At 35.2% G+C, this 25,211-nt stretch overlaps 1 protein-coding gene across 14 annotated transcripts in view; it reads right to left on the minus strand.

Annotated features, from left to right (window-relative positions):
• GPHN (gephyrin) overlaps window positions 1–25,211 on the minus strand; it is a 307,551-nt gene that overhangs the window by 67,378 nt on the left and 214,962 nt on the right. For 8 of the 14 annotated variants that reach the window (XR_012633868.1, XM_074909765.1, XM_074909760.1 and 5 more), the window contains one exon: window positions 10,152–10,208. The exons of 4 other annotated variants lie outside the window; for them this stretch is intronic. Coding sequence is in view for 9 of the 10 variants with exons in the window: in XM_074909765.1 (XP_074765866.1) it covers window positions 10,152–10,208 (57 nt within the window). In the remaining variant the exon portion in view is untranslated. Of the gene's footprint in view, window positions 1–8,058; window positions 8,131–10,151; window positions 10,209–25,211 lie in introns of all 14 variants that reach the window. 2 more of the 14 variants (XM_074909762.1, XM_074909767.1) reach the window with 2 other exon arrangements.

Below are 25,211 nucleotides of genomic sequence, written 5' to 3' on the forward strand. Positions count from 1 at the left end.
ATTTTCTTCTTCAGTAGTGGTAGAATCTAACTATTCCAAGATCACTAATTGGTACTACAGCCTGATAGCTTCGGAAAAGGCAAAATAGTTTTTGGAATCTGGTCAAGCAGGAGACCCACACATGTTGACCAGTTACCAACCACAGTACCTTGGTTTGTATCTCTTTCAAAGGCCATGATCCCTCCAGAATGTGAAATGGGCCAGTGGATGAAGATGCAGACAGAGCAAGAGTCTGGTTTCCCTGAAAGTGGCTTATTTACTTCATAATCCATAATAGAATGTTCACCACTTTTGATGATGTGAACTATCACAGTTGGATTCTTTGGAAACAAAGTGTCATCAAGCTGAAATATCTGCTGTTTCAGTGTTTTTTCTTAATTTCATATGGATCATTCAGAAGAATGGCTGGTTGAGCAAGGATGGCATTTGTCTTGCATCTGTAAGCAATAAACTTAATTTCTTGCTCCTTGTATTAGCTTAGAAAGAAAGTGTCTTTGTGTATGTACAAAGTACAGTATTATTTATTCTGCATTGGTATTTTGATGATAATGATAAAAACATTGAGGCTTTCATATACAGTAAGAAGACACAATGAACTTCAAAATATGTAATAGGCGCTTTTAAGAAAACATACTTGATTAAAATGACTTGTGTCCTGGTGAAGCCAGACAGCAATTATTTATCTATGACAGAAAAAGTGATAAGCATCTTTCTTCTTAAAAACTTTTTAATAAGATCTTTTGCCTGTTTAATACACTGAAACTAGAAAAAAACTTTCTATTACTAAGGTTAAGGAAGTGCCAGGGAATGATTGCTTGAGAAACTGAAGCTTTTGAGAATGAATTAGACATGTATCAGCAAGGTATTGCTTACCCACAGATCTTCCTGCTTAGGGACAAAGTGACTAAGTAGCTGAGCTCCTTATGTTCACATTTTGTATGATGCTCATTAACAGAACATTCACATCAGGTCTGGTACTTGTCCCACAGTGTGCAATAGAGTGAACTGTCATCTTTTTATGAGATCTTGTCAACCTTAAAGGATTCTTTTAAAATACAGAATAAATAACTGTATGTGCTCAAGTTTGATTTGGCATTGCAGAAAACCTCAAATTCATCTTTTTGATACTCATCCATTAATCAATTATAATAATATCCTGAGGGCTAATCTTTACACAGTGGATCATGGCATTAATTTGACAGCATTTTATAAATTCTGTTTTTATCCCATAATGTTGTGAATTCTAGTTTATCTTAACATCTCTCTCCTTTTTCTTCCCCAACCTAATTAAAATTGAATGTATTTTCCTTTTCAATTCTTGCTAAGATGCTACTACGCTTTATTATAGAAGACTAGCATGAAACCGACATGGAAGTATTTGCAATTGTATATTCATTTTGTCAGGTAGTGACCCAAGCCAGAGCTTTGGGAATTAATAATGATCTTCAGATATCATAAACCCATCTATATCTAGGCAGGTAATTAGTAGTCATAATATGATGGCCATCTTTACAGAATCTTTCCAGTTTCAGTGACTGAAAATGGGTCAGACTAACCAGTGAAGCATTTTGCAGCCTGGACATCTGTAAGTTTATTATTTTCATTTTAATGTAAGAGATGATTAAGGATGTTTTTATTATATAATTTATGCTCATATGTTATGTAGCAGTTGCCTAGCTAGACTACACATCATGGTGGTCCCAGACCGGTACAGTCATTTAAAACTACACTGAACATGGTTGCAGATCGATCATGCAAAATCTGCCCCCCGCCCCCCCTCCCCCCGCTGATTTTTCCCCACTTGTGCACAGTGCAATGCAAAAAAAGAAAAAAGTAAATAAAAACAAAATAGTGTGATGGGCGAGCAGGTCGACTGTGTGAGAGAACACGTGCAAAGTGTACCTCAGAAACACTATAGGTGGATGAGCACGAAGGGAGTCGAGCCTGGTTGTGCAGTGGGGAAAAGAAAACATTGTTAAAAAAGAAATGGTGGCACAGTAAGGGTCTCAGAAGGTTTTCTGTATAGGTGGTTCCAGCACTGAGATAGTAGCAGGGAGTTCATTAAGTTTCCACGACCAGCTATTTCAGAAACTCCAAATTTATGTCTTTTAAGGTGGAAGCTTCTTAAAGGAAAAATAAAAAAAAAAGGCACTGTATTTATAAAATAAAACTAATAATGAATCTGAAGACAACTATCAATCCTTCCTATCAATCGTTCCTCCTCTAAATAACTGACAACACTATCCTTAGGACAATAAGGTATTCTAGGATGACACTTTACCAATCTCTTTCATTTAAAACTATTAGTTTTATTCTAACTCTGCAAAGAGTAAAATGTGAAAACCCATCAGAGGCCCTATTCTTCCCTGTACATCTTTGTTTTCAGATGCTCAGAACCATCATTCTGACAATGAAAGTTCTTCTTCAATTTCACTGCCCCAAAACCCAGAATAACTTGCAAAGTTAAATGACTAATGACCCGATATAGGTCAGTAGAAATCTGCAGATTATGTTCCTAATCAATGTAAAGTGATTTGATTCTTGAGGGACACTGTCTACTGTTGAAAGCTTTCAGCACAATAACACTAAAGCTTTACTGATAGCTTAAGAAACACTTTGTTTATACAAATACCAATTTTTCTATACTATTAATCAGTCAGACGTAAGTATTAAAAAAAAGGACTCTCCAGTTATTTATAGGATTTCTTTTCCTAACAAATCTGAAAACCCTTTATTTGGTTGAGAACATCTAATGTTTCAATTACGAGTAGTCTGAGTTTTAGTTTTTTTCTTTTTTTTTTTTTCTCCCCTAACTTTCATTAGATTAATAATGATCTGATGACAACTGCCTTTGAAGAAAGAGTAAAAACAGCCTAATAAATAAAATTTAAAAAGACATGGTTCTTATAAATGCCTTTAAAATCTCCTCTTTTTTCTAGGGGTGGAAAAATGAATTATCAGAAGCCCCAGCAAAACTTCCTTAGACTTCAACAAAATTAGTATCTGTAGAGCAGTTTGGATACATTTGTGGTAAAGATGAACCCAGCAAGAATTTCCATCTAAATTATTAGTGACCACTTGCTGACTTAGGTATTATGATGGACTGAGCAGAGAACATGGTAGTCAGGAAGTCTCTCATGAATATTCTTCAATCTCAAATATGTATTTCATAATTCTTCATTGAAATATAAAATATCACTTCCAGGAAAACTCTACAGTCACATTTGTCTGGGTCCATTTCCATTATATACACCTATACAGCTGCTCTTTCTTCACTGAAAATTTTTTAATACTCTAAAAATATTTTTGACCTTTCTGGCATTGTGTATTTCGTTTGCTTTTCTAGATAACATTCCTAAGGAAATCTGAGTCACTTCACTACATCTTAGATGGTCACGCACACTCAGCATTTTCTTCACCTGATGAGATGCTTCCTTATAGCGAGATGATTTGCAGAAGGATTAAGCCACAAATAGAAAATTCCGCCAGACAAATAGAAAGACTAGAAAATGCTGTTTTGAAAAATCAAATATTATTCATAAACGGTCTATTTTGTTAAAAAAAAGGAAAAAGAAATAAAGAAATAATCCCTTCTGACAGAGCAAAACCTGTTTCTAGAAATACTGCTTTGAAAGCTAAGAAAGATAAGGTGTGCTTTTGCTTAGAATGGGGGTTCTGCTATTCACCTAAGACTTCTGAATGAGTCTCTAATCAAGATTCTCATAAATAATATCCAGCCATTTTCCCCGTGGTTTGTCTTGCAACAGAATGGAAAAAGAACCATTAGCTTCAGTTTTGCAGGTGAGGATCCAAAGAATGCAGTAACAGCAAGAAACATCACAGCAGCAGTTTTTTAAGTATCGGCAACTCAATAAACAAGAACAATGATGAAGAGGTTTGGAATCATACTCTGCAAAGTTTGGAAGAACTTCACATATCTTGGCTGTTCCTCACACTGATTTACAAGGGGCAAGCTAGACACGTCTGTACTACTTTAATCTTCTCTTTGACAACTGCTATAAGTAGAATGCTATTACTTTCATTGTCAAATTATTCTGTGATCTAATTATCCATATTTTCATTAATATCTAGGCTAAATTTGCCATTTAACTTCAGTCTTTTTCCTATTAGTATTTAACAATTTTACATAATTTTGTATTTTCTTTTTTTATAGTTCCAGTTGTATGAGGCAAATGATATTACCTTCACTAAAATACCTGTGCAGTTTATTTCTCCATGTGCTCAAACACACGCACTTTTCCTTAATCTCTTAATCTCAGTCCAAATTATTTTTTCTTACTCATACATGTATAGACTCTCAATTTACTTATGTCATTGTCTCATAATGATGAGATTGAATGTATGCTCAAGTGTTCTAGCCTCAAAATGATCTAATGTTCTTGAGGGAGGGATTATGTTCATACCACACTTCTAAATGTAGTGATTCTTGGTTTTTTATTTTCAGTAGGATCACACAATGACATTGCTTAATCTGTTGCACACTTACAATTTCCTGATCATTTCTATGTTATTGCTTTCTGGCTAACTAGTCTCCATTTTTGAGCATCTGCCTGATTTCAGCATTTTGTAAGTGTATTGCTTCTGTGTTATTAAAATTAAATGTCAATGCTTTTCCAAGATCCTTCAATGATCCTGCAATCCATCATCTACTCGGCTTACAATTTGTTGTCATATATGAGCTCCAGTGATTGTTTCTTCCAGTTTGAGAGAGGGGGCAGCTCTCCTTATTTTGTATGCTACCTCACAATGCCTACATACTGTGTTAGGTGAAGTTAATGTGCTAACATTTGAGCTGTTGGGGTCTTTTCCCCCATGAACATTCAAGTTAAGGGTCCATGTTGTCAGTCACAGAAATTCCCCACTGTGAGAACGATTTTAAATGAGCTATGCCCATTTACACCAACTGAGAATCTGGTTCAAAGGCTGCAAGAGCAATTTATTAGTCTGAGGGCCTTACTGGCTCAACTCAAATCTTTGATAATGAAATATTAAGACCAGAAATAAAAGCCCCATAAATGTAATCCTTCATAATGATCAAAGGTGGCAGGTAGTTAAAGTAGGACAGAACATGGCATGCAGGAGACCGTAGACCTTGAGAAACACAGCTCTGTATGAAAAATTATAATCCCGGTTTCATTAGACATCATCTATGGACAGTATCTGGCCTCTGGTATGAATTCTGAGAATTTTTCTTGAACAAAAACAGAATCTTTGATTTGGAGCCATGTTGATCAAAAGCCACACAAAAATTGTTTGGCATTTTACTTGGGAACTCTGTGTACAACTTCTATACTTAGAATTAATTTTTTTCTGATGGGCTTTCCATAATATCTTTCTGCAGAATTTAAACTTGCATTTAAAATCCTTGGCCTGCACAATTAAAAAAAAAAAAAAAAAAAAAAAATCTTAAAAATCCCCAGACTGAAGCAGTATTGCACTGCTGAATTTCAGCTGAACTCCACTCTCAGGAAGGTATCAATTTTAGCAGGTATTAGGAGTTCTAAAATATAAACCAGTCACTTGTTCATCTCAGTAGCTAATGTACTTATTTGCTACTGCTACATTAATTTGAACAGTAGGAGAATGCTAAAATAGCCAAGTGATACAAGACTATTTTTTCTAAACAATATTTAAGTAAATTCAGCTTCAAACACGGGTCTCTGGGAGGGCTCAAAGGATTAAGTCATGAAAAGAACTGGAATAGCTGCAAGGAAGATGAATTAAGATCTCAAGAGGAAATGGAAAACCAAATCTCAGGTCAGGATAACTTTTTTTGTAAACAGTTATGCGTTACTGCTGATGTTAAAATGAATGTTTTAAAATGAAAACTACTCAAACCCCCAAACTGTTTAATTAATTTATATTTACATGCATGTTTTTAGTGCAATTTTAAATACCTGTCAGGCTCTCTAAATTTTTGGTGGAATCTGGGATATTCTGCAGAATTCCAGTGTTTCCTACATAATTCCAATGGCCTTTGAATTTAATCTGGAAAGCATGTCTTTGCAATTTATTCTGGAACAAAGGTTCCACCTTAATAGTATACACAATTGTGCAACAGCATTTAATTTTCACTTATAGGGCTGGCCATCAGATACTAGATGTTCCCCCTCCCACATCATTCATTTGCCACATCATAGGAGTATTAACAACTTGCATCTAAACCCCTTTCCAAAAGCAGTATGGAAGAGAAAAATTGTTTTCAAGATGAACTATTAACAGATCCCTCCATTTGTCTACTATTTAGTAAGGATTTGTTCTTTTCTTTGGTCAGTCATTTTATATTGTCTTTTAAAAAGTTGCCCTATCGAAAACATCCATTATTGCAGCATGAATCAGAGTGGCAGTGACAAAGCAGCAGATTTTAATTATATGTTATTATACTTGCAACGTGTCCTGCTTGTTTTAAGAAACTTAAAGGGCATACCCAGAATACTTGAAATATTTCTTAGTTCACAGTCTGACTTCCTTACTTACATTGTGTAGGGTAAAGCCATGAAATAACAAATAGTGTCACAGAGGAACAGGACAATTTCATGACAACTAATTTGTCATGGCTAATGTGGCCACAATTTTTCTTGTGAAACCTTTCCCCACATGACATTCTGTGAAATAACGTGTGATTAGAACACCTTTTTTGGTTCTAATTTCATGGCGTTATTTTTTTCTGGCTTTACATTTATTCGCTAGTACTAAATGATTTTAAGATTGAGGAGTCTACATTGAGTTGCTACAAAATCTGAAATATCACATAGTTTATTCCCCAAAAAACTTGATTCTTAAAGATATGTCAGAGAAAAGATAGAGTCCTTTAATCAAACTTATTTTATAGGAAGCTGCAATATATCAGCAGCTCAGTCTCCTTGTATTTGACCTGCAAAAGATTATAAACTCAGGGACTTCTATTTGACGATGAGCAGCAATCAACTTTATGTCAGATTCATAGCTGGATATGCAAAAGCATCCAAAAGAGGTAAAAATTACCAAATCATTATCATTATCAAACTTATCTTGCACTATACAACCATAGTGGATTATGTATTAGAATGATAGTGCTGAGAATGACAACAGTTATAGTATATGGAATACACAAACAGGACATGAATCTAAAGAAATTGATCTGAGAATCTTCATTGGATGCATGGGCAAAGGGATAAATGTTTACTAACTTTCATATCTAGTATGCCCACAACTGTCCCCTTTTTCTAGTTTTCATTATATATTAATTTATGTGGCTTAAACTCATTTCTATGGAATTGCTGAAAAGCTGATCTTCATTTATGAGGTGAACTGTTAAAAACAAGTTACTGCTGTCTGTATTGTTATCTTGGATTTGACTTGCTTTATTAAATATTTCTGTGAAAAATGGGCAACTTCACAGGGCTGTTATGACTAATACACTAGATACTAATCCTTTTTTCTCTTTTTTTTTTCATTAAAGAACAAACCTAAAGCACAAGAAATATGCTGCAGAATTTTTTGTATTATGCTGCTAAAAAAACCAAGCAACAACATTTGCAAAGCTGGCATTCAACCAAGTATTAACTTGTTTTGTGAGATAAAATAGGGATGCAAAAAAATTAAAGGCAAAGACAGAGGTACATATGAACTTACATGCTTTTGGGTTACCTTATATCAGCCACAGCTGATACCACTGCTATCAGTCACTGGCAAAAGATATTTTTATCCTTTAAATTAAGGATATCTATTTTATTCGTTGCAAAATCTAATATACGGGAAACTTTTAGATATGCAACTTCAATTTTGGAAAGGGATTTTTTGAGTTGCTGAAAAGCCAAGCAGTTTGATTAGCATTCATTAAAATGTAGTAGGATATTCTTTTAAACAAACCCTGGCATTTAGGTCAGGTTTCTCACACACATTAAAATGAAACCCCAGCTAGAAAAGAAAGAAAACACAAAGGGAGAAAAGAGGGAGAGAAAGGAAAAAGATGGGTATGAGAGGACAAACCAATCAGATTCGGTGTTACCAGCCAGTGGAAGTTTTAAAAAAACAGATCACCGAGTGAAATTGTACATTTACTCGGAGAGAGCATCCTTTGACACTGCCTTCTAGGCGATCTCTGAGCTCCTCCAGCTTTCTATGGAGCTACATACATGTAAACATCAGAAAATGAATTGAAAAAGCAACCTATTCTCTTACCACCTCTTTTTTTCTTTGTTTTTGTTGTTGGTTTGTTGGATTTTTTTAAATAAATCAGCGTAACGCATTTCTCACTGCCTCTGGCAAAACATTTCAGGACATCAAAGTGCTGTGAGCAACACAGACATACAAGCTCAGGAAACTTGGAATCTGGAAACAAGATACTTTTGCTTGATTAATATGGCCCTTTTTTCAGTACAGGAAAAAACCTGAAAAATCAAGGAACAGATCATTGTAAAGCTACTGTATCTCTGTTACATGGTTCATTTATTTACTTATTTGCTTGATTACTGGTAAGGCTATGTTCTAGAATTTATTTCCATAAAAAATAACTTATTAGAAGTAAATTTTCGTATTTGGGAACCTCAATTAGGATTTCCCATTTTCTGTAAGTATATTCATGTAAGATTTTGTGTCTAAATATATATTTTTGGGTTGTGAAATTAAACCCTGGGCAATGAGATACAGAAATAACAATCCTAAATAAGGTCTCAGTGGGTTTTCATAAAAATAACAGGTGAATCCCACCACCTAAATAGCTGCATCTTCTGCATACATAGATGCATTACAAATCTAGAATTGTACGTGATGACACATTAACATCCATTGGTCACAGTAATTACATACATAATCTTCAAAAACAGCATAGAAACTGTGGCCGTCTTGCATTTTCCTCCATGTGAATTCAGTGGTCCTGAACATCTCCCACTGAAGCAGTGTCTTATTCAAGTACAGTGCTCTTCTCCTCTACACTGTAACTAAAACCTCTTCCCAAAACACAAGATGAAAAGATAAAGCCTCACAGACAGTGAGGAATGCTACAGATGCCTCCAGCTGTAACTTGTATAAACAAATAGCAACTGGCTTCTTTTTCTATGCTGAGATCAATTTAATGGTGGCATTACTGGAAAGGGGTGCATAATTAATCCTTCCCCTCCCCTTCTTTATGCTCAGTGAAGTAACATTTTCACAAAGAGCAGCTGTACAGCAGTGTTAGAGAACAGAGGGGATGGCTTGTCCTGGAACAAAGGCAATATGCACATACAAAACCAAAAGAAAAGATCAAAAACCAAGAAGGCAGGAAAGGCAAGGAGAATGCAGAAGAAAAATTAAATAATTAGCACTTCAGAAAGTTCTAAAAGGAAGTAAAGTGGAAAAAAGGTGAAAAATTGGATAGCTGAAAAAAGGCAACTGTTGAGATGGAACCTTAACAGAATGGCTTGGACTGCATATGATCAGCATCTTTATATAGATTACATTCTGTGTTCTAAAACATTTATTAGGGTGTAACACTATGCATGGTGGGTACTGATTTAGATATCTGCCTGTTCCGTTAAGTGCTCTAAATATTTGAGTACATTTGTACAAACATTTAAAAAGGCAGAAGGGACTAATTATTAGCAAAGAGTGGCTCCATTCTTATTAGCCTCACATAAATCTCTCTCTCATTTCCTCTGTATTTACTATGATATTTTTTCCAATTTAAAGGCTAGATATACATGAAATATTCAACTCTCTTGTAATGGTCTTTTGCAGAATTAAATGCAAAACAGTGTAAGCACTATAAAAGTTTAATTATGTTTCAAGATGGGAAGCAGTAGTCTGAAGATGAGTAAGTCACTTCTCCATGTAACAGGCAGTTAAGAGACAACAAACAGCATAGATCAGAGAAGTGGTTTAATCATGATCACCAAATTACAGGCACTTCAAGAAAGTTGTTACTACCCCTTATTTGTGGTGACATTCAAAGCTAAATAACTGGCAGCCTGCCTTCAGTAGGTTGTTCTATGTGTAGCACAGAAACAAACAAAATGTGACCCAACAGCAATAAGAATACTGAAATAAAAATGATGGGATGGTGAGAAATGGAAAAGCCCCTTCCCTCCCTCCCCTCACCTCCCCCTTCAAAAGGAAAAGTGTAGGCTATAGAAGAAAACTTGCAAAATAAAGGTTAGAAACATATTTACTTTGAGTGATCCAACTCTACTAGCAACTCCTTTGCTTTCATCCGGCCGTCTAATTTGCTACAATGGGGGAAGATGGGTAAAAAAGACAGAAGAATAAAGAAAAAGTGAACTTAAAAAAATTTCCACACAATCAGTTAGCAGTACATGCAAGACATCAATTTGACTCTCTGAGACACCTCTAGAGGACAAAGACACAGACTCTAATTTCTGGAATTAATGATGCTTTATCATGGCATTTTAAGCTTGCTTTGTTGATAATTTTTATTTCAATATATTACCAATCTGGCACATATGTTGCATGCTGAATTCTCTAACATTTTTTAAAGAATACATGTTACTTATCTGATTTGGATATGAAGAATAATGAAGTCCTAAAACTCTAACTGAAGAAAAAAACACCCTATACCTTCTACAAATCAAATGATCACAGTACACTATAACTGGGAGTATCAGGCTTGGCAAGTATCATGACTGATACCTGACAGATTGCAATACAGATTCCTATTGACCCAGGCCTAGAGATTTTAGCCACTGCTACCAAGAATCCCAGTTAAAAATTATGCTGCCCAACCAGAAAATTTTAATGCCAGACCAACATTAGATTTTTGTTTTAAATATACCACATATATAACCTCTTCCCCAACATCTCCTACCTGATTACTTTTCCTTTATTATATACATTTTTTTCCTAGATGATGCAGAGGATGGAAGAAACAAATGAGGTAGCTGCTTAAAATGCTTCGTATTCTTAGAAGCATGTAAAGTAAAACATTCATTTACAGCAAAAGTTCTTTTCAGAATTGCTGAATCCAGTAAATAAGCCTCTTTTACTGATAAATTAAACTTGTGTCATGTCATTTGAAGCAGAGAGGAAGAAGACAATAAAAATGACTTCAGTGATATCCTTCTAGTCTGAGTCAAGACTGAATTGAAAGGTTTTATTATCTGATGGTTGTTTCACAGTTTATGTAAAAGACAGCCATACACAACTGAGGTGAACCCCTTCAAACCACATTAACTGTTTTTTCTTTAAGAAATCTCAGCAAGGAAGCCAAAGACTGAATGAACCATGGAAATTCAACTATACTTTATGCTCTCTGGAGCACACTAGCAAGAGCACAAGTTAGATCGCCCTGTTTGTTTTTACCTAACCCATGCAAAATGGAGAAATTAATATTCAAAACAGTCAACTGAATGGTTTTTTTACTTGCACATGATTCACAAGAAAATAATTAAATTAATTAATATAATAACAAATTAAATATTCCATTTGATAGGATGTCCACTAGCAAAATACATTGGAAACATTTACGGAAATGGTTGCTTTCCTTCCCTGGCCTTATGGCATTAAAATAGTATCCGTTTTGAACTCTGAAGTGAAACATCCACATTATTATTGTCATGGGACTCCAAGAACATCTCTAAGCAATTCTAGTACACTGAACAAGAAAAAAAATCATTCTCAAATAAAATATGTCTCCATTAGAAGACAGATTCAATTAAAATATATGCACTTGTAACCTAGTTGCTGTATTTTTACCAGTTAAAAAAAATAACAAGAAAGAAACCTCAAGAGGGAAAAAAGATCCTTATTTGAAAAGAAAACAACAGGAGTTAGAGCAAAGATGCTTGGCCCAGTATCCTGGCTGCGACATTGCCAATCCCAGACAATATGACATAATCAAGTAACGCCCGAATTCATGTTACTAATTTGAAACGTTTTTCAAAAATATTTTTTTAAAATAAAAAAGTAAGAAATAAGAAAAAATAAATGCCGATAATCTCACAAAATGATATGGAACTAGGACATTAAGAAAAATGCTACATACCACAGAAACTTGGGGGAAAAGTAAGTGACAGCAATATGCATTGCACTTTGGGGAAAAAGTTTTTCTTCTGTTACTTACCAATGTGGCTATTGTGGCTGCTCAAGTTGTGCTGAAGGTTTAGGGTTCAGTCAGAAATGAGATTGGAGATATTAAAGGTGCATATAACTGACATTATTTACTCTTTCTTTCTTCAAAATATATAGAGGAATACATATGCAATGTGTACACTGCAAGCAATGAAATTATAAATGCTTGAACATATAAATTACAAGGAGATAGCCTAAAGTCAACTCCTGGTTTACATCCATGGCACAGTTAATATACTTAATGATAACATGTTTTCTACAGGAACCTTGCAGAATACAACTTGGATGATTTTCAAAAGATGAATCAGAGTGATACGAGTGTTGCACAAACACTACTACATCTGTTCTGAGGATCAAACAGTGTATCACTAAGAAGACAAGGGCTAGTAAGAATATTTCTTTTTTTTTTTTTTTCATAGCAAATGCCACAGAAAGGAATTCAGGTATATCCTTATCTCACTCTGGTCAACTTCTGTATGATGTTCTAGAAGTTGACTAATAACTTTAGTATTCCAGAAAATGGCATAGATTCTATGCTGTGTTTTTCAGTAACTCATCTAGACACAAGAACCCCATCACAGATGAGCACTTGTATCTAGAAAAGATTAGAATGAAAGATGTTCAAGTAAGTGTTCTAACCAAAAGTATGTATACTTCTGTCCCCATCACACAGAAATGAGACCTTTGATTTTTTTATTACCCATTTGTAAAATGAAAACAATACTTCCAAGCAAAACACAGGACTAATAAAAAGAACCTCAACAGAGACATTGAAAACAAATCCTTCTGTCTCAGATTCTACAATTTTTATTTTTTTTTTATACCACAACACGAGCTAAATAAGAGGATTAAGGGCAGGAACAACACTAAGTAGTTATTGGCAAAACATTACGTGAAAGACGTGAGGGGTTTGGAACATTCTGAAGGAGAAGAATGAAGATACTCAGTGTAATGAAGGAAGAAAGGTGCTGTGTAGGGAACATTCTAGGAAACCGGCAGGATATAATGCATTGACATTCAAAATAAATGCATTATATTTACATACTTTTCTTATTCACAAGGGAATAATAGTAGGAGTTAATAGCTAAAGATTACCAACAGGTGTCCCTGTCCTGATATCTGAAGAACAAGGTGGAGTTACAGTGGAAGTAGAATGAGATAAGAAGACAGTGGAGTAACACTTAAGAAGCAGGGAAACCAGAACCAAACAGTGAGCAAAGAGAAGTGCTCAAATATGCTTAATGGACTTGGCAGAAGATAAGTGAAAGACCTAGGTACCAAAGAACAGGCAATGTTTTCTAAGCAGAAGTCTCACATATGGCTTCATCATTATTCCTCTACCTTCTAGTAGAGCCCATAAGAAATGTACCTGTTTATCTTCATCCCCGATTTTAGTCTAGAAAAAAGAATTTAAAAGACCTAACCTTAAATATATATAAACTATATATAAACCAGCAGTTACACTCATCATAAAGAAAGAACAGCTCTGAACAACTGGCTAATCTGATATTCTAGTTTTAGTTGGATTTAAAGGAAGAGTTCCATGACAGAAGAAATAGCCTCAAATACTTAACACTATCCATCTTAGACTCCTTTCCCTTTCCGATAATATACCATGTCCCTGCTTACTGCTTCTGACAAAGAAATTGTGATTTTGCAGGACCTAAAGCTTTCAGAAATGTGTTTTCACATCCACATCTACCAAAAAGCCAAACCTCTGTCAGACTTTTTTCCAAAATCCTGGCTAATACATACATGACTCATAATGACAAAGCCTTTTTGATATGATTGAATTACTTAATTCTGAAACTGAATAAAGACAACACTAGTAATAGAAACTGTTTACAGCAGTGGTTTAAAAAGAGGGTAAATTCCTTACTCAATGGCTGGGGCATGTGATGTTGGAAACATGTTATATCAAAAGCAAGAGATTATACTACACAGTGTCCAAATCAAGTTCAGATTATCTGCCATACATATAAGAAAAATGTAACTGTTTTCCCACTTGACCACTATGGCAGAAATCAACAATGAATGGTGAGTGAAGAAAATCAATATTAATATTACTTGTGGAACATTACATCATTGGGTCTGCAAATGACTGTTTTTGCATTTGTCATATGTGTTATCCCACATATCCCTGACAACTGGGTTGACAAACATTTTCTGTTTTCTTTGACCAAAATAGTCCCTGTTAGTTCCTAGCCATGGCTTCTTGTCATTGCACCTAGGTAAAAGTCCCCTTGTACTCCTAACCTAGTTGCCTTAGGGGATGTGAAGTTAAATGGTGTAAATATCTCTATTGAATTCTAAATCATGAAATTTGCTTGCATCATGTTTGTCAATGTGACTACACATACCATCAAGAAATACTTATGAAGAAATTCTTTTTTAAATCAGTTTTTTGGATGTGAAACAGTAACATTCACAAGCCTGTACATGCTATGAGGAAAGAAGACCTCCCTTGTTTTCGCAGTTTTACTTGCCATTACATTTCTTCCAGTTACCATTTAATCTCAAAATACAGGGCATCATGGTAAGAAATGAATAATCAGTTTTTGAAATCTAGAGCAAAACTGTCCATATGATGCTCTTACTTTGGTTCACTTCCTTCAGCAGAATTCCACAGCACACTCCTGTTTGGTTTTTTTTCCCCCAAGGGCTGTTCAACTGACCAAGGCAAAATATGTAAGAACAACAATGGGATAAACTTCTCTCCAGTCCAACATATCTTAAAGAGGTGTTCTATGATTCAGTGAAAAGGTAGGTGGATGTATAAAAACATTAAAATGATCTTAAAGATAAATGCATTGAGAAGACAAAAACATAAAAAACTTACAGAAGAGAAGCTAAATATAAATCATAATATATTCAAACAGCCCCCACACAAAGGGGCTTTGAAAGAATACAGTGTATTAACTACAGGGATATTTAGGAGCCATCAGCAATTTGTTATCAGAAGCTTGGAGATTCCTCAATTCTTCCTAGAGAAGAAGGGGGTCAAGCTGATGAAGAAAAACCATGAAAGCTATACTACGCATATTATTATACCATTCTGTTCCAGAAAAATGTTCTCAAGATCTCTCACACAAATTCTCACACAGTTTATATTAACAGAGAAACGTATCTCAAAAGTATAACCCAATTGGCAATGATTTTACATCAGCTGGCCAGGAACAAAGAAGTTTATGTATCAGCCAAATCACATAAGGGAAGTGAATCCAAAGGAGATTAAATCTTATGAAGATGGAGAATGCTTTTTCTGACCCTTAGCCATGTTTGTCAAAGTTCACAGTATACAACAAACTAGAGATAGGTGAAGGACAGTGGCATCCAGAAAAAAGGAATAAACTGTAAATATTCCATGGCTGGCAAAAAGTAATTTAATTAGTGAAGTAATCACATACTGATTGTCAACAAATTTGATGTTGGGGACTGTGACTGCCAATATCCAAATACTATATAATAAATTACTGATGTGGTGGTATTTTCCTGATCAACAGTGGCAAATTCTGATACAGAAATCTGAACTCCACCTACATTTCTCTTCTCTAATAAGAACAATGCTCTACATCGTGAGCAGTTTCTACTGCTAACAAAGAGCTCAATATATTTTTAATATTGCAGCAGATCAATTCCTTTTAAGTTAAAAAATGCATTATGTATAACTTTTACGTTCATGCATGAAAAATAGACTCACACTTGAAAGTATTTTCACTTCTGCAGTTTTAGGCCAGACAAACACCATTAGATGGGACTTCCTAAATAAATGGGAAGTGTTTTCAAACAAAGGGAATACAAGCTCCTATAACAAACACATACACCATCAACCAATAAACATATTCACGCCTATGAATTATACTGTAGTATGGCATAAATGTTTTTATTAGGGTTGCTGCACTTCTTGAAAATGGTAAACCTACAAAAGCATAATGTACATGAATGCTAATGAATGCCAATAAAACATCATTATTATACTATCACAAAATTTGTTCTCACTACCCGCATTTTTATTTTAAATTTTTAATTGTTTTTTTAAAAATGGTCACTACTACTCATACTGTTCCATGTGCAGATGAAGGAATAAACACAGCACACGTGGACGAATCAGCGGTAAAAAGTAATGCAACTTTCTTGCAGTTTTGGAGTTTAGTACATTAATATCACCACTAGTTCAATGCTCGTTGTTAACACACATAATGGCAAAGACAATGTAACCATGTCCTTTATAGGAGATTTTGTAATACACTGGTTATTTTACACAAACATGTGGCAGCCAAGTTCTTTAAAAATACCTATTTACTTCAGTGAAAATTAATGGTCAGAAATCAGATCTAAAAGCTGGTAGGTAAAATGCACAGCCAGGGTAAAACAGACTACAATAAATACAAACATTACATATTATGCCACTATTCTTAGTGACTTAATATCCTAAATCTCATTTAAATGGAAGCTCTGGGCATCTAAGAGTTGGGTCCTTACTTTCACTATGCAGTTAACAAGACACACAGGCTTTATGTTGTCCAAGACTTGAAGAGATTAAAAATGATGAGTAACAAAACTGAATGGCTATTCTTGGCAGAGGCATGCCCAATCCAATGGGAATGGTACGGAAATCGCACAACGGGCTCCCACTGATTGTCAAGAATGCTGGCGACCAGAAGGCTTAAGCAGCCTGCACAGAGCTGTGTGCTATCAAGACCAGATTGTTCCAAGCAAGCTGATGGAGAAGTTGTTCAAATAATGTATTTGAACTTCACTTTATTATATAGGGGACATGTATGCACAAACATATAGGGACCGAGTTTTACAGTAGGGTTTCCAGACCCATTTTGTCTCAGAGCTTTCATTTGCACAACTCTCCTGTCACACAGCTAAAGTTCCCTAAACTCTTCTACCCACTCAAGGCTACCTTTCTCCCAGCTGTTTCTGACCATAGCCCTTTCTTTTCTCACAAAGCTACTGCTGCCTCATGCCAAGCTACTTCCTACTCTTCAAACCACTCTAAGCCCTGCAGTCTCATCACTCAAGAGCCACAAATACTGCTTTGCTCTATACCGGACCTCCACCACTCAACCTTCACATCCAATTTCTCCTTAATTCAATATTTTCAATCCCCTCATTTCAGACCTGCTTTGAACACTTTTTCAGTGGCTGCTGGTACATTTATTCTCTGGCTTTCCCCACAAAAGAAAGCAGAATTTGCATCTCACACTTCTGGTAGAGCTTTTCAAAAACGCAACACCTGTAACATATATCAGAAGTCTGTCTTGAAAAGCAGAGAAGTTCACGTTTAAGGAAAAAATAAAAACATAGTAAGTCCTAGGTGAAGTTCTGAGTGTTTGAATACCTTTCCCAAACTGACAATTTACTTCTGAATGTGCTGCTTTTGCCTTGTTGTCCTAAGCTGAACTGAAGTTCTAAAAGCTGCAGGGCTGTCCATATTTAAGTGTAGGACAGTGTCTTTTAAGCATTTTCAAACACTAAGGTAGCTCCTATCAAAGATACCTTGGTGGTCATGGTGAAAGCTGTCAACAAAGTCATTTAGAAGTGACCTGATCGTAGGACAGGTAGGTTAAAAAACAAACCACCTAATTTGCTCTCTTTCACCACTTCTAGCTGCAAAAATAAGGGAGAGATGTTTGCATTTCAGCTCAGTGCAACAAGCAAGATTCTGTCTCTGAAACAGATGAGCCAGCGGGTCTTTAAAGGGAAGAGAAAACCTCTTTGAGGGCAAGTGCATTTAAGGGTTGTTCTTAAATTTTTGTAATATCCTGTACTTTAACCTCTTGAGTAGGCAGGGCTCTGTTTAGAAAACTGTGTAAAGCTTCTTGCCACATGTATTTTCTCACATCTACACATCCTGAAGAGTTTGACAGTGAAAGTGAAGCAAGGATACTGGGAAAAGGTGTGTCCATTAAAGCCATAGGAAACATGATTAAAGCAGTGAGACAATAATCTCAGAAGATGAAGATAAGGTGGAAGGATCTGGGATTCAATTCACTTTGCAGAAGCTTAAACCAGTATGACCTTTGCATGGCCAGATACTAACAGTAACCTGGGAAGTGACCAAGGCCAATCTTTGTTCACACTGACGGTGCTGTTGAATAAAATCATTGTCCAAGGAGGCTGCCTGGGAACTTCGTAAAGCAAACAAAGTGTTGCTATGAACTGCCATGCCAACAGATAGAACACCTTACTCAAAGGCACTCCTCACATTTTGAAAAACTTTTTTTAAAATAAAAAAAGCAGTCCTAATAAATAAACTGTGATGAATGGTGCAAATCTGAAAGAGATTGCCAACAGCTGGTTTGAAATCTTGCCAAACATAATATTTCTTATGGGATGATTTCCATAAATCTATTGTAGGGTGTTCGAGTGGGAGGCCCAGTTTCCAACACGGTCATTGGAGAGAAATATATCCCAAATGTAAGTGCTTTGAATTTCTCACCTTAAGGATCCCTACTTGTCATCGACTTTTCCTGTAAATACATTCCTACAGTCACCACTATTGCTGGTTTAAATAAAAAGCTCTTTACTGAAATATATGCAGGTTTCAGTAAATGTAAATATAAATAAATGCCTATAGAAATTCTTGTTCAAGAATATGCAATGCTACTGTGAAAGTGATCAGAAACAGATAAATAACCACTTCCTTTCAAACAAGAAAATATACTGTTGAAGCCTAATTGAAGAAACCAAATTCTACCCTATTCATAAATGTCCCCTTTAAAAAGATAACATGTATTTTGCTTTTTAAAATGAAACTAAATTGGTGATCGAAATAGGGGCAATTCATTTCAGACTTTAAAGATAAATTTTGAGTGCAATAAATAAGGGGATTCTCTTCAATCATTGTCATTACTGTTAATCATCTGAACATACTCCAACACCTAATACTGAGGCATCTGTGAATGGCATAATATCTTCATGGGCACACAATTCTGAACTCACATTTTAACATGTCATAAGAATTTTGTTATAATTTGTGCTGCTATAGTTTCTTGATTTTACAAAGGCAGAAATACAGAAAAAAAATACTATTCTCTTACACAGTGTCTTTAAGGAGCAAAAAACCCTCTTTAAACTGATTGCTGATATTCAAAACGGGACTATTCCCTGGAGCACTACAGTGCCTTCTCCCTTCTCCTGTTGCACGCTGAAAGTTAAAACAGGGAGAACAACCTATGATCAATATTTTACTGAACAAAAAGTGGTACAGCTAAATAAGAATTTTCTCAAACACTGACAATGCACTTAGCACATGCTAAATTCTCCATGCAGATTCAGAATACTGAGTTGAATAAGCATTGACCTAAACCTTATATGAAGTACAAAATAAAGGACTCAAACATACACTGTGAGAAAGGAGGTAGTTAAAGGTCTAAGGAGACAGAGAAGTTGAATTCAACAGGATGAACTCTATTCAAAAACAGAACGGCTGTTTATGAGAAGGCTGGGCAAAAGATTATGACAACTGTTCTTTTTATTCTAAAACCCATTACCTTTTCCATTACTATTGTTCTCTCATTTCCTAGTACTGTTTGTTGACGCTTAGTGATTACAATAATGTTTTCCAACCTTTTTGGATAAATTTGCTATAGGGCTTACCTCATCTCATTGCTTAAATGACTACTGTGCATTTGAGGTGCGCTAAACTGTCATTTATTGCACTTTGAATACATAGAGTGGAACCACACCAAAAGAGCAAGTAAAGTAGCATTGACATAGTACACACATATTCCTCTGGTATGATAGCACAGTACCTAGGCTTAGCTGTGATAAAAGATTATGTGTACACACATCTGCACAGATTTATTTTTTTAAAAAAACCCAATAATCCCGAGGAATAGAGAGGCACAGAATGAGGATTATACACATCAACAGGTATAAGCGAGAGCATTAGGGTACATACTAAGTAGGATTAATGTTCTCCTTTCCCAGCCAGGAAACAATGCATGGGAACTTGGCAGAAGAATGCTGAAGAGATAGCATCTTGTACTTTTTTTTCAAGGCCTTCTGGGGAAATACTTGCTAAAAATACAGTTCAAAAATTTAGGTAATCCATGTGATGTAAGAATCTACTTAACGAATGAAACTCTCAAATTCCGATAGCGATTGCTAAGTCCTAAAAGACAATGTCATGTCTTTTTTGGAAAGACAAATAGATGAATGACTATATTAATATCTGACACATTGCTGTCATGACCTGAAAATGCACATGATTCTGAGAACTAGATTTTTGTAAACGAGAAAGACTATCTGCTTGGGCAAAAAAGATACCAGAAACAGGACCTTTATATAAAAGAGTTATTAGAAAAAATTCTCAAAATTGAGATAAGGTCTATGTTTCCTGTGTCTTGTAGAAGATATCTTGTAAGCTCCAGGCAAAACCAGGAGATGACACAAATATTCTACAGTAAATGGTCTATATAAGCCTTACATTCAGACTCAATCTGTTTTTTAGATAAACAACTAGCTTTCTAGATAGTTATTTTTGTTATCATATCAGATTAAGAATGACTTCACAGTTTTATACTATAATGAAATTGCCTAATTGTTTGATTACATAAAGACAGATTTGCTCTCAAATGAGAAGTGTTTCTAATATGGATGCAATAAATCCAAAGTGAACAGGTACTCAATTCAAATAAGACTGATCTTGAAAAATATACTTTTCTGTATCAACATCAACAGTTTTATCTACCAAGGGAGACAAATGACATTTTTCATCAGCCTTTTGCAAAAGTACCATTCTAACTGAAGATACTTTGACAGCCAGCCAAAATAAATTCTTGAAATACTTCGACTCTGTTTTCTTGAGTGGACAAGAACAAAAAGAATTGCCAAGAAGGCTACTAGGTCTAGACAGAGAGCCTGGCAGACATGAAAATAAAAGATACTACTTTGCCTAAGCTAGAAACAGTTAAATGCAAAATGGAGTTAAAGGAATTCAGAACAAGGAATAAAAGATTTCTTAAACATACAAACAGGAAGTATAAATGTTATAATTTGAGGTTGGGAAGATATCAGTGGCAAACTAAGTAATGAAAAATAATACCTTGCCTGAATTTTGATTAGAGATGATAATACACGATATGGGAACAAAGGCATAGTGATCAATGAGAATTACTATAAAGCCATATTATTTTTGATAAGGCAGCTGCTCTTATAAATAGATGAAATGTAGGACAGGAACATATAAAAGCAAAAAATAGAATTGTTGGGATGGTAAGGAAATTGCTAGTTGGAAGGTAAAAATATATTTTGCTGAAAGAGGAACAGGTGGAAGAAGTTAGGAACATAGCTTGCAAATGAGTGATGTAGAAACTGACCTCATCTAGCATTTTCAATAATGATTTTGACACAAAAGTTAGGAGTGCTCTCAGATAAATATTGAAGGCATCATCATTACAGAATACTGAAGTGATCTCATCAGCAGGTATTTGATAACATTGAAGACTGCTGTATAAGAAATGGAGTAAAATTTAACACAAAGTTCTGAAGTAAAAAGCATCTTTGCTACATGGGCAAGGACTTAACAGTTGGAGAAACGACAGAGATTATAAATCCATTGTACAAAAGACCAGTAAAATCTCATATAAGCAGATACACAGTTTTGATCACAAAAAGGAAGGCGAAATCTACAACAAATTCAGGAAAAGACTTTTGAAAGAGTCTTTTTTGAATGGAGGAAAATGAAGGAGTTTGACTTCGTTAGTTAATAAAAATGAAAATTTCTATGCACCTCTTTTATAAGTCTATCTGAGGAACAAATACATGATCAAGAAAAGATTGGCTTATTTAAGTTAAAAGGCCAACAGTGGCACAAAGGCCACTGAGCCCAGAGTGACCAATGAGACAGCAAGGTTCTAAAACTATGCTGGAGGCAGCTGTGCAGAGGGGAAAACTATTTTTAGTTTGCCAGTCTTAGATGGTATTACATATTACAACATTAAACAGTATCGATATTGCCCAAAATAGGAGATAAGATTCATAAAAGCAGGAAGTGCCATTTACTTTTAACTTCTTTGTTTCCTAAAAACCTTTTCCAAGGTGAAAATGGACTCCAGGGACTACTTGTACCCTCACTAAAGGACCGACAACTTGAAGGCAATTCCATATGTATATCATCCACTGGAAAAGCCATGTCCATGCTTTAGATTCTTGCTTCTCTCTCACATCTTGTATCAGGTAGGTGCTACCTACTTCTGTGATGGAACCAGTGAACTTTTACTGCAGATGATATATTAACCACATGCCTTGAAAGAGCCTTTCTGGTCTCAATTTCAATTTTCGCTCCTGTGAACACATAACTGCTTGCTGCTACTAGACTACCATTACTTTTTACAGCACTTTGGGGTGCACGTACACATGAAAGAGAGTATCTGTAGAAGCATGACATGATATCAAGACATGACAGGCAAGTAACTTGCTTCAATAGCAAGCTAATATAGGCTTCTGCATAAGAATACTTCTTGAATAACTAACAGAATATATTGAGTGGTAGGAGGAAAAATGGAAATGTATGGATATGGAAGCACCAGAAAGCACAGCAGAAGGGATGTAAGAAAAATGTGTTGACAGCATACAGATTAGTAGTTCATTTAGTTCACAGCACTTCATGCAGCTTCTGGGGATACCCAATCAGTAAAACAACACAATCTAAAATGATTTACAGACCAAAACAAAGAGTTGAGCCACTGAGAGATGATGTTGTAATGATAAAAAGCAGGTTTAGAAAAGGAGAACACAGGACAGTGAGCAAATCTTACATATTCAAGAGGTGGAACTGGATGGAGAGACAACTATCCCCTTAACTGTTATCTCCTGAAGAGTCTAAAAGGCACATCCAGCACTGACTTAATGGATACCAGTGTAAGAATAAACCTAGAGAAGTTGTGGAGGACTTGATAGCTGGTGACCTACATCATATGCTTCATTTCAGGCAATCCTGACCAGACCAGGTGGGTATGCATGTATAGACAGCTTAATGCTGGACAGACTACTGAATGCATGTATCTTTGTGCTCTTGAGTATGCACAGATGAAAGTATAGCTGAAATCCTTTCTGTTTTAAAGTAACACCACCTACTTCTCCTATAAGATCTGGCATTGAACTCTGCTACACTGTCACTAAATTATTTATTATAATAAAGAAACAACTAGAAGAAAGAGAATTGTAGTCTATCTTGTAGGAACATTTTTGAAATTTCTGATGCTTTTATCAAAAAAAAAGAACACAGCAAGTAATTGATGTGAATTATTTATGTCAATAGTGAAGGAACAGAAGCAAGCATGCCCATACCTGAGCTGTTGATTAAAATCAGGTTAACGTATGAATGTCTGAAACTACAGATTAGTGGGAACTGAGACACTAAAAAAGAAGAGAGGTGGAAAATCAAATTGCTACACATAGAATGTATGGTTATATGAAAATTCAGCACACAGATGCATAGTTCTACTCTTGAAACCATATTTCATAAAGAAACAAAAATAAATCAATTGGCACAGGTAATAAGAACTAATATCCCCAAGGAAAAGAGGAGGAATGGAGATGGGAAGTCAATATTGCTCCAGGAGGCCAACTCCAGCAAGACATCAAAATGATCACCAGGCACCAACAGACTCAGCAAGCATTTGTGACAAGACCAGAACTAGATATATTTAAAATGGAGCTAGCAAATATTTTCTGTAGAGGTGCATTCATAGTAATTTCTAAGTGAAGAAACTGGATGAAAGACAGATGTAACTACATTGTTGCCCGGAGAAAAACACAAACCAAAGACAAATACCCTAATCTTGTGATACATCAGAATTCAAACCAGAGATTTATTTTGGATAGGAACTGAAAAGAAAACTAATGCAAGAAGGACGCACATCTTTTCCTCTTCTTAAAGTAAGGCTGAACTAAAGTTATCAGAATTTGAAAAAAACACATGTAATTTGAAGGAAGCATAGCAATAAACAAAAACTCTTGTTCCCAAAGCTAATTCTAAAAAAACATTACAAGGAGGAACTGACAAGATGATACACCATTAGCATACACAGATCAGAACTCGTGCAATGCATGTGTGAGTCAGGATGTCTGTACTGAAAGATTATTCTCTTCTGGAGGGATACACATGCGGAATCGGTACAATTTGAAAGAGTATTTATTTTCAGGGAAAGATGAGAAGCTTATTTCTGACATGTTTGAAAGTTTCACTGGACTCAGGAAAAGAATGGAATTCTGTATCTGAATAAAATACCAACTGGTTACTAAGTAAGAGCAATGTAGGAAAATTTTGCACATTAGAGCTTCTTCATATGATTCAGTATAGAACAGGTCTGAAACATAGCTGATTCTATGAATTCAAGAATTGTTCTGGCTGCCAATTTCCAATGACTCTAGTAGCATTCTTTAGTGCTGCTATAAACAGTTCTTGGGCATGAGAGAAGAAAGGGAACTGAATTTTGGCACTGCTATACTATTTAACACAGACTGGTTACCAATTAATATGGTACTACTTGAAAAACAGATATGCAACGAATAAAATGATGTCAAAGAAGTACCTCTACTGAAATTCAGTATTCAACTTAAACTTGATAACACAAATCTTTATTCTAACTTTCCATAGACTTGTTGACGGGTCTATTTTGGTACTAACAGAAAACCCCAGAACTCTACCCCCATATTTTTCAACCTTTCTACAAAATGAAACTTCCATTTTCTTTTATTATTTATGTTTTATTTGAGGTTTTTTTGATATCCAAAGCGTAACAAGCTGCTGCTTTCTTAGTTGCAATATCTCACTTTTGAAGCTGTGGCATTTAGTGCTTTACCTAACAAATGATCACGGTTTTTAATCAAAATGTAAACTAAAAGTAAGACTTGTGGATGATTGAGTTCTAACATGTTTTGTGAGGACAACACACTTTCAACAGCGAGGAAATAAGGCAATGGTTATATGGAAAATATTCTAGTATCTTATTTAGCAATTGATTTGAAAGCCACTGCTGCACCATATTGAGGAGAACCTGAGAAGATAAAGTAGATTGAGATGCATTAATAAGCATGATTTTTCATCTTAAGGCAAATCTAGCTTTCTACTCCAATATATATTCTCTCAACATCTGTTTTCATTAATTATAATTTTCTGTAAT

Source organism: Athene noctua, chromosome 6 (genome assembly GCF_965140245.1).
Source record: "Athene noctua chromosome 6, bAthNoc1.hap1.1, whole genome shotgun sequence".
Taxonomy (NCBI): domain Eukaryota; kingdom Metazoa; phylum Chordata; class Aves; order Strigiformes; family Strigidae; genus Athene; species Athene noctua.